Source organism: Vitis riparia, chromosome 14 (assembly GCF_004353265.1).
Source record: "Vitis riparia cultivar Riparia Gloire de Montpellier isolate 1030 chromosome 14, EGFV_Vit.rip_1.0, whole genome shotgun sequence".
Lineage (NCBI taxonomy): Eukaryota > Viridiplantae > Streptophyta > Magnoliopsida > Vitales > Vitaceae > Vitis > Vitis riparia.
The window spans coordinates 18,265,672-18,275,614 of NC_048444.1; the positions used below are offsets into that span (position 1 = coordinate 18,265,672).

Below are 9,943 nucleotides of genomic sequence, written 5' to 3' on the forward strand. Positions count from 1 at the left end.
CATTCAAATAATACGAATAAGTAAACAAGGATGAGTTTTTGTTTTTATAAAAATGAATTTTGATTTTGATTTCTATTTTTACTCTAATCAGTAATTAATGGCAGGTTTGAAGACACGATTATTGACCTGGCTTGGGTTTCAGTTTCAATTTTGAATAATTGAGAGGCCTTGTTTGAGCATTGTCTCCTGACTCTACATTTTCATCCTCCAGGGATTTTCATTTTCATTTTGCTGGTGAGAGCTCTCTTCACATTTCATTGCTGAAATCTTTCATTTCCTTGTTTCCTTTCTCACATCATCAGCCTTAACATCTCTGCTTCTGTTCTTCAAGTTGAATCCAATAGCAGCCATATGCTTTTTCTCTCTATTCCCTCCATAGCCCTTTGTCAGATCGTTTGCAACTCTCCCCACCCTCATACTCATTCTGATCTCCTCTGCTCATTTTCTTCTCATTTTGCTCATATGTCTATTCCCTCTGCTCCTTTGCTTGCTAACCTTTCAATTTCCTTGATTTCTGGTTTTGCAATTCTGATTCCTGTAGCTATCGGCCTGTTGTTAGTTTACTGCTTCTGTTCTTTTGGTTTTCTGTCATCGATCTGATCTGTGTTCCAAAAGAGAAGAAAGGAGTCGCGAGTAGAAAATGGTAGAAATTGTTCTTTCGGTTGCAGCAAAAGTTTCACAGTACCTGGTTGATCCAGCTGTACGTCAGCTGGGTTATCTGTTTAACTACCGTGCCAACATTGAGGACCTCTCTCAACAGGTTAGAAGCTGAGGGATGCCAGGGCTAGGCTGCAGCACTCTGTGGATGAAGCTATTGGGAATGGACATATAATCGAAGATGATGTTCGCAAGTGGATGGAACGTGCTGATGGGTTCATAGACAATGCTGACAAATTCCTTGAATATGAGGAGGCGCGGGAGAGTTGTTTCAATGGGTTGTGTCCTAATTTGAAGTCCCGGTACCAGCTAAGCAGGGAAGCAAGGAAGAAGGCAGGGGTTTCTGTTCAAATCCTTGGAGATGGCCAATTTGAGAAGGTATCATATCCTGCCCCTCTGCAAGGGATAAGGTCTGCACCTTCCGAAGCTTTAGAATCAAGAATGTTGACTTTGAATGAAGTCATGGAGGCCTTAAGGGATGCCAAGATCAACAAGATCGGGGTATGGGGGTTGGGCGGTGTCGGGAAGACCACGCTGGTGAAACAAGTGGCTGAACAAGCTGCTCAAGAGAAGTTGTTCGACAAGGTGGTCACGACAGAAGTGTTAGAGACTCCAGACTTAAAAAAAATTCAAGGGGAACTTGCAGACTTTCTAGGTATGAAATTTGAGGAGGAGACTGAAAAGGGAAGAGCAGCTCGACTATATCAGAGGATGAACGAGGAGAAGACCATCCTCATCATCTTGGATGATATTTGGGCGAAACTTGACTTGGAGAAAATAGGAATTCCTTCTCCAGATCACCACAAAGGATGCAAATTAGTGCTAACTTCTAGAAATGAACACATCTTGTCCAATGAGATGGATACCCAAAAGGATTTTCGAGTTCAACCTTTGCAAGAAGATGAAACATGGATTTTATTTAAGAACACAGCTGGCGATTCCATTGAAAATCCAGAGTTGCAACCTATAGCTGTTGATGTAGCAAAAGAATGCGCGGGTTTGCCAATTGCAATAGTAACTGTGGCAAAGGCATTGAAAAACAAGAATGTGTCTATTTGGAAGGATGCCCTGCAACAACTGAAATCGCAAACCTTGACAAACGTAACAGGACTGACAACAAATGTATACTCAAGTCTGAAGTTGAGCTACGAACACTTGAAGGGAGTTGAAGTGAAGTCATTTTTCTTGCTTTGTGGTTTAATTTCTCAAAATGATATCATTATTAGGGACTTGTTGAAATATGGTGTGGGTCTGCGATTATTTCAAGGAACTAATACATTGGAAGAGGCGAAAAATAGAATAGATACATTGGTTGACAACCTCAAATCCTCAAATTTTTTACTAGAAACTGGCCATAATGCAGTTGTTAGAATGCATGATCTTGTTCGGAGTACTGCCAGAAAAATTGCATCCGATCAACATCATGTGTTTACACTCCAGAATACTACTGTAAGAGTGGAAGGATGGCCAAGGATAGATGAACTCCAGAAGGTCACCTGGGTAAGTCTGGATTACTGTGATATTCATGAACTTCCAGAAGGGCTGGTATGTACAAAACTTGAACTTTTTGCATGTTTCCTAGAGACCAATTCGGCAGTGCAAATCCCAAACACACTTTTTGAAGGGATGAAGCAACTCAAAGTATTAGATTTAACTGGAATGCAACTTCCGTCGCTGCCCTTATCACTTCAGTGCCTTGCAAATCTTCGAACATTGTGTTTGGATGGATGCAAGTTGGGAGACATTGTTATAATTGCAGAGCTAAAGAAATTAGAAATTCTTAGCCTTTTGTATTCTGATATTAAACAGTTGCCCAGAGAAATAGCACAGTTGACTCATCTGAGGCTGTTTGATTTGAAGGGTTCTTCCAAACTAAAAGTAATTCCACCTGATGTCATATCAAGCTTGTTCCGATTAGAGGATTTGTGTATGGAAAATAGCTTTACTCAATGGGAGGGGGAAGGAAAGAGTAATGCTTGCCTTGCTGAGTTGAAGCATTTGTCTCACTTAACCTCTTTGGACATACAAATACCAGATGCCAAGTTGCTGCCAAAAGACATAGTCTTTGATACCTTGGTGAGATATAGAATATTTGTAGGTGATCTCTGGAGCTGGAGAGGAATTTTTGAAGCCAATAAAACATTGAAGCTCAACAAGTTCGATACAAGCCTCCATCTGGTGGATGGTATCATCAAGTTGTTGAAGAGAACCGAAGTTCTACACTTGCGTGAATTGTGTGGTGGTACTAATGTTCTTTCCAAATTAGATGGGGAGGGTTTTTTAAATTAAAGCATCTCAATGTCGAAAGCAGTCCAGAGATTCAATATATTGTGAACTCGATGGATCTGACTCCATCACATGGTGCCTTTCCTGTTATGGAGACCTTGTCTCTCAATCAGCTGATTAACTTGCAAGAGGTATGCCATGGCCAATTTCCAGTAGGGTCCTTTGGTTGCTTGAGAAAAGTGGAAGTGGAAGATTGTGATGGCTTGAAATTTCTCTTCTCGTTGTCTGTGGCTAGATGCCTTTCCCGACTTGAAGAAATAAAAGTAACTAGATGCGAGAGTATGGTTGAGATGGTTTCCCAAGAAAGGAAAGAAATAAGAGAAGATGCTGTTAATGTGCCTCTGTTCCCTGAATTGAGACACTTGACGTTAGAGGACTTACCCAAGCTCAGTAATTTCTGCTTTGAGGAGAACCCGGTGCTTCCGAAGCCTGCAAGCACAATTGTTGGTCCTAGTACACCACCTCTCAACCAACCGGTATGTCAAACCTTGATAATCCTTTTTATCTAGTCAATGCTTTTTTAATCACTTCAATTCAAATACATGGAGACTAGCCCCTCATTAATTGATTTGAGTCAGCAAGAATCCCCTCATTTAAATCTATCCCAAAACCCATCTGATGAGACTTTACCAACAAAGATAAAACGTCACCAATCAAAACAGAGCATTGACTGAATACAATTAATAGACTGGTTTTTTAATTTGACAAACATATTATCATCATGCTTTTATTTTCACTCTATGTTAATATCTGTAATACATCTATGTTGTATTCAACGCTCTCAGAGGTTCTCATGTTACAGGAGATCAGGGATGGCCAACTTCTGCTTTCCTTGGGCGGCAACCTCCGGTCTCTCGTCTTGAAGAATTGCCTGTCACTATTGAAACTATTCCCACCCAGTTTGTTACAGAATTTGGAAGAACTAATAGTGGAAAACTGTGGTCAACTGGAACACGTATTTGATCTTGAAGGGCTAAATGTTGATGATGGGCATGTTGAGCTCCTCCCTAAATTAGGAAAGCTGGCGTTGATTGGTCTACCAAAGTTGAGGCATATATGCAACTGTGGCAGCTCCAGAAATCATTTCCCTTCTTCCATGGCTTCTGCTCCTATAGGCAATATCATATTCCCTAAATTAAGCGATATTTACCTGGAATCTTTGCCCAACCTCACAAGCTTCGTCTCCCCTGGATATCATTCCCTCCAAAGGCTTCACCATGCAGACCTTAATACCCCCTTCCCGGTGCTCTTTGATGAAAGGGTCAGTTTATCTCTCAGAATCCTTCTCTTTTTAATTCTTATGATTTTAATTTTCCTTTTAACATTGTTATCAATCAAATTATTGGAGGAAAATAAAGAAAATTTAGATTGAGCTGGTTCTTGTTTCTTTTTTTTTTTTATTTTCATTTTTCACCTAAATTTAACTTAACGGTTAATAATAGAGTTTAATATAATTAAATGTTTGATTTATTTGTTTTTATTCAGGTTTGAATGGTGGACGTTGAATGTAGTTTGTATATATTAAAATATTTATAAAATTAATTATGATATTTCTTCTTACTCTAATTTGAAAAAATAATATTCAAATATCCTAAAATATTTGAATTATTAATATTATAAAATTTTTATAATAATTAATTATATAATTATTATGAAAATTTGTATTGAAATAATAAAAATGATTTCTAATTATACTTTATTAGTAAAAAAATGCTAGAAAATTTTCTAAGTGAACACTTCTATACAATGTACATATCTTTGCATAATGGTTTTATAATTGAAGTATATGTTTGATTATTGAAATTAATTCACTAACTTTTATATTTTTAATTTGGGAAAGAATATCAAATTCTATTTTTTGATTTACAAAATTTATTGAATTATTTACTCTAATAAATATTTAGATGAATGTAAATTATGTTTTGGGTTTTTTTAATTAAGAAATATATATTAGAATTAGTGGTAGTTTATTTTTATTTTGTTGTGTGATAAATGTATAGAATTTTATGGATTTATTTTTTATTAATTTATTATCTAGATAAAGAAATTTTTTATAGACAAATAAAAAGTATTTAAGTAGTATTTTTTTATGATAAGTTTTTGTAATTTATAATGAATTCATTCTCATCCAAATTACACGAGATTGTGGTGGTTTAATTTTTTTTTTAAGACAATTAGATAAGAATCAATCAAAATATTTAAGGCTTAAAGTAATTTGCTTTAACAATTAAATAAAAAATGGAAAAAAAAAAAAACCAAACAGACGACTCTTTTGGAACATTTCAAATGTATGAGAGTTGTGTTAAAATGAATTCCATGGAAACTGTGCTATTTCTTGACTGATTTTTTCCTTACAAATTCTTATAGTTTTAGACAATGAAATTCAACTTGTTTAAGCATGTACATTTTCCTCCACCCTTCATTAAGATGTAGTTTATTGTGTTTTCCTACACATGGATTATTTTAATTTTTCAGTTAGTCAAAATATATAAATAACAAAATGGTGGGATGAACTCTGCAGGTTGCATTTCCTAGCTTGAATTTCTTAAAGATCTTGGGACTGGATAATGTGAAAAAAATATGGCCCACCCAAATTCCTCAAGATTCCTTCCCCAAACTAGAATGTGTGAGCTTATCATCATGTGGACAATTGTTGAATATTTTTCCATCTTGTATGCTGAAAAGGTTACAGAGTCTAGAGAGACTGTTCGTATGTGATTGTAGTTCATTAGAAGCGGTTTTTGATGTGGAAGGGACAAATGTGAATGTGGATCTTGAAGAGCTAAATGTTGATGATGGGCATGTTGAGCTCCTCCCTAAATTAGGAGAACTGAGGTTGATTGGTCTACCAAAGTTGAGGCATATATGCAACTGTGGCAGCTCCAGAAATCATTTCCCTTCTTCCATGGCTTCTGCTCCTGTAGGCAATATCATATTCCCTAAATTAAGAAGTATTAAACTGGAATCTTTGCCCAACCTCACAAGCTTCGTCTCCCCTGGATATCATTCCCTCCAAAGGCTTCACCATGCAGACCTTGATACCCCCTTCCCGGTGCTCTTTGATGAAAGGGTCAGTTTATCTCTCAGAATCCTTCTCTTTTTAATTCTTATGATTTTAATTTTCCTTTTAACATTGTTATCAATCAAATTATTGGCGGAAAATAAAGAAAATTTAGATTGAGCTGGTTCTTGTTTCTCTTTTTTTATTTTCATTTTTCACCTAAATTTAACTTAACGGTTAATAATAGAGTTTAATATAATTAAATATTTAATTTATTTGTTTTTATTCAGGTTTGAATGGTGGACGTTGAATGTAGTTTGGATATATTAAAATATTTATAAAATTAATTATGATATTTCTTCTTACTCTAATTTGAAAAATTAATATTCAAATATCCTAAAATATTTGAATTATTAATATTATAAAATTTTTATAATAATCAATTATATAATTATTATGAAAATTTGTATTGAAATAATAAAAATGATTTCTAATTATACTTTATTAGTAAAAAAATGCTAGAAAATTTTCTAAGTGAACACTTCTATACAATGTACATATCTTTGGATAATGGGTTTATAATTGAAATTAATTCATTAACTTTTATATTAATTTGGGAAAGAATATCAAATTCTATTTTTTGATTTACAAAATTCATTGAATTATTTACTTTAATGAATATTTAGATGAATGTGAATTATGTTTTGGTTTTTTTTAATTAAGAAATATATATTAGAATTAGTGGTAGTTTATTTTTATTTTGTTGTGTGATAAATGTATAGAATTTTAGTTTGATTTAGAATTTTATGGATTTATTTTTTATTAATTTATTATCTAGATAAAGGAATTTTTTTATAGGCAAATAAAAAGTATTTAAGTCATATTTTTTATGATAATTTTTTGTAATTTATAATGAATTCATTCTCATCCAAATTACATGATATTATGGTGGTTTAATTTTTTTAAGACAATTAGATAAGAATCAATCAAGATATTTAAGGCTTAAAGTAATTTGATTTAACAATTAAATAAAAAAATTAGAAAAAAAAAAACCAAATAAAAGACTCTTTTGGAACATTTCAAATGTATGACAGTTATATTAAAAGGAATTCCACGGGAACTCCGCTATTTCTTGACTGATTTTTCCTTACAAATTCTTATCGTTTTAGATAATGAAATTCAACTTGTTTAAGCATGTACATTTTCCTCCACCCTTCTTTAAGATGTAGTTTGTTGTGTTTTCCTACACATGGATTATTTTCTTTTTTCAGTTAGTCAAAATATATAAATAACAAAACGGTGGGATGAACTCTGCAGGTTGCATTTCCTAGCTTGGCCTTCTTACAAATCTCGGGACTAGATAATATGAAAAAAATATGGCACAACCAAATTCCTCAAGGTTCCTTTTCCAAAGTAAAAATGGTGAAAGTAGAATCATGTGGAGAACTGTTGAATATTTTTCCATTTTGTTTGCTGAAAAGGTTACAGAGTTTAGAGACTCTATTCGTAGGTGATTGTAGTTCATTAGAAGCGGTTTTTGATGTGGAAGGGACAAATGTGAATGTGAACGTGGATCGTGGTTCATTAGGGAATACGTTTGTACTCCCTAAAGTAGCCAATCTCATTCTCAATCAACTACCTCAACTCAGGAGTTTCTACCCGGGGACACATACTTCACGGTGGCCATTGTTGAAACGACTGGGGGTGTTACAGTGTCAAAAACTCAATGTATTTGCATTCGATACTCCTACATTCCAGCAAAGACATCATGAGGGAAATCTTGATATGCCCCTTTTCTTGCTCCCACATGTAAGTTTCCTAATTTTACCTTATCATATTTCCTTAAATTTTACATTAAATAACTTGACCCATGAAAAGGTGGATGCAGAACCCAAAACCGATTATTGGCCCCTACTTGATCCACAACTTCCTTTAGAGAGCATCCTTGATTTCCATTTTTCCTCCCTGTATATGGTTCAAACCAATATTGCAATTTATTGTAAATTTTATTGGTTTCCAAAAATTATTTATTCTATAACCAGCCAACTTATAGTAAACAATTGTGAACCACCTTTCCAATCCATTTTTATTCAAGTGACTTACACCTGCCATCATCATACTTCTCAGATGCTAAATGACAGCAGAAAATTTGAACTTTGGACGTGGATGTCCAGTGCATCTTCTGTAAACAGCATAAAAAATTATATTAATTTTGCCATGTTCTGTACTTCGAATTGAGAAATAAAACAACACTTCTTTGCAGATGTGCGTATCTTATTTATATCCTAGTTATAACTGAGATAACAAATTTGTTTTATTCCAACCATTTCCCAGGTTGCATTCCCTAATTTGGAGGAATTAGCATTGGGTCAAAATAGAGATACAGAAATATGGCCAGAGCAATTTCCAGTGGATTCCTTTCCCAGACTAAGAGATCTGCATGTATATGACTTTAGAGATATTTTGGTTGTGATTCCTTCCTTTATGCTTCAAAGATTACATAATCTGGAAGTACTTAACGTAGGAAGATGTAGTTCAGTCGAAGAGGTATTCCAACTTGAAGGACTTGACGAGGAAAATCAAGCCAAGAGGCTTGGACGGTTAAGAGAAATAAAGTTGGATGATCTTCCTGGGCTGACACATTTGTGGAAGGAAAACTCCAAACCAGGCCTTGACTTGCAGAGTCTAGAGAGTCTTGTAGTGCGGAATTGTGTCAGTTTGATAAATTTGGTACCATCCTTGGTATCTTTCCAGAATCTAGCTACTCTAGATGTGCAGTCTTGTGGTAGTCTGAGAAGTTTGATATCACCCTCGGTAGCTAAAAGTCTGGTAAAACTCAAAACACTCAAAATAGGTGGATCAGATATGATGGAAGAAGTAGTTTCCAACAAAGGAGGGGAAGCAACAGATGAGATTACTTTCTACAAATTACAACACATGGAGCTTCTGTATTTGCCAAACCTCACAAGCTTCAGTTCAGGTGGTTATATATTCTCATTCCCATCCTTGGAGCAGATGCTGGTGAAAGAATGCCCCAAGATGAAAATGTTCTCTTCAAGCCTCGTAACTACACCAAGGCTAGAAAGAATAAAAGTGGGAGATGATGAGTGGCCTTGTCAGGATGATCTGAATACCACCATCCATAATTCGTTTATAAATGCACATGGTATGTACTGATGTGAGACTTTTTTAGATTTCTCAAGTGCAATTCATACTTAGACATTTATTATTATACCAATTAGCAACCATTAAAATGAAAAGTTTTGAACTATTTTCTAAAATATCTATCCTATCATCAAAGGAATCGATATTGCAGAATGTTCTGTTTCTGCATTTTGAAAATAAATAAAGTAGATCCGAAAACCTCTATTCTGAAACTGCAAATGGTATCAATAAATATGTATACCATTTGCAATCACTGGTAATTGTAATCTCTTTATTTAACCTTATTAAATGCTCATAATGATTTATTTACGTTTTTTAGGTAAAGTTGAGGCTAAGATTGTGGAATTGGGAGCTGGTTCAACATTATGATTACATCATGTTTTGTTCTTGGGAATATTACTCTTTGGCTGGATTGATTCCATGTTAATGCAATATGTATCACTCTATCTCAATCTATTTGGTTATATTTTAGGTTTATATAGATTTGTTGGATTGTATGATGTTTTCCACATTGTTCATAATTGTTGAAATTTCTTCATAATTATGGATGGTCACTATTTGAGTCGCATAATGAATCTCCACTTGAATCATAGTATAAATCTCTATTTATGGATTTATTATTGCTTATAGTTGGTTAGGCTCGAAGCAATTGGACTTGAGGCAAAAAAAAGGGTATAGAAACATTCATCAATGAGAACAGTTGCAATTGATATGGTAAATCGGTAAGTAGAATAGATATTATTTCAATGTAATTGAAATTCAACAAACATAGAAACCACCAATATGATTCCAAGTTTGCCAATATTACTAAAATAGTACTCGGCATAAAGTATG

The 9,943-nt window shown here is 34.3% G+C and overlaps 2 protein-coding genes across 6 annotated transcripts; both read left to right on the plus strand.

The window, feature by feature from the left end:
* Positions 1–640: 640 nt before the first annotated feature.
* On the plus strand, positions 641–2,946 carry LOC117930508 (probable disease resistance protein At4g27220). The gene is made up of 2 exons (XM_034851153.1): positions 641–760; positions 853–2,946. Exons 1-2 carry the CDS (start codon positions 641–643, stop codon positions 2,944–2,946), a joined length of 2,214 nt encoding a protein of 737 aa, XP_034707044.1.
* Positions 2,947–2,972: 26 nt separating this feature from the next.
* Positions 2,973–9,699, plus strand: LOC117930215. Of its 5 annotated transcripts, none has more exons than XM_034850736.1 (6): positions 2,973–3,419; positions 3,746–4,204; positions 5,465–6,013; positions 7,262–7,753; positions 8,279–9,110; positions 9,429–9,699. In XM_034850736.1, exons 1-6 carry the CDS (start codon positions 2,997–2,999, stop codon positions 9,476–9,478), a joined length of 2,805 nt encoding a protein of 934 aa, XP_034706627.1. In that variant the 5' UTR covers positions 2,973–2,996; the 3' UTR covers positions 9,479–9,699. The 5 variants fall into 5 exon arrangements, with proteins under 5 accessions (XP_034706627.1, XP_034706628.1, XP_034706630.1 ...); XM_034850737.1 differs by having other exon boundaries at positions 5,465–5,713; positions 7,457–7,753; XM_034850739.1 differs by having other exon boundaries at positions 3,746–3,920; positions 5,730–6,013.
* The last annotated feature ends 244 nt before the right edge of the window (positions 9,700–9,943 follow it).

What these genes read in the sequence shown, in the direction of transcription:
- LOC117930215 (XM_034850736.1), top strand. Translation starts at nt 2,997, where the DNA reads ATGGATCTGACTCCATCACATGGTGCCTTTCCTGTTATGGAGACCTTG. An exon ending in CACCACCTCTCAACCAACCG is followed by an intron (nt 3,420 to 3,745) that starts GTATGTCAAACC and finishes CTCATGTTACAG; the next exon opens with GAGATCAGGGATGGCCAACT. An exon ending in CCCTTTTCTTGCTCCCACAT is followed by an intron (nt 7,754 to 8,278) that starts GTAAGTTTCCTA and finishes ACCATTTCCCAG; the next exon opens with GTTGCATTCCCTAATTTGGA.
- LOC117930508 (XM_034851153.1), top strand. Translation starts at nt 641, where the DNA reads ATGGTAGAAATTGTTCTTTCGGTTGCAGCAAAAGTTTCACAGTACCTG. An exon ending in TTGAGGACCTCTCTCAACAG is followed by an intron (nt 761 to 852) that starts GTTAGAAGCTGA and finishes GATGTTCGCAAG; the next exon opens with TGGATGGAACGTGCTGATGG.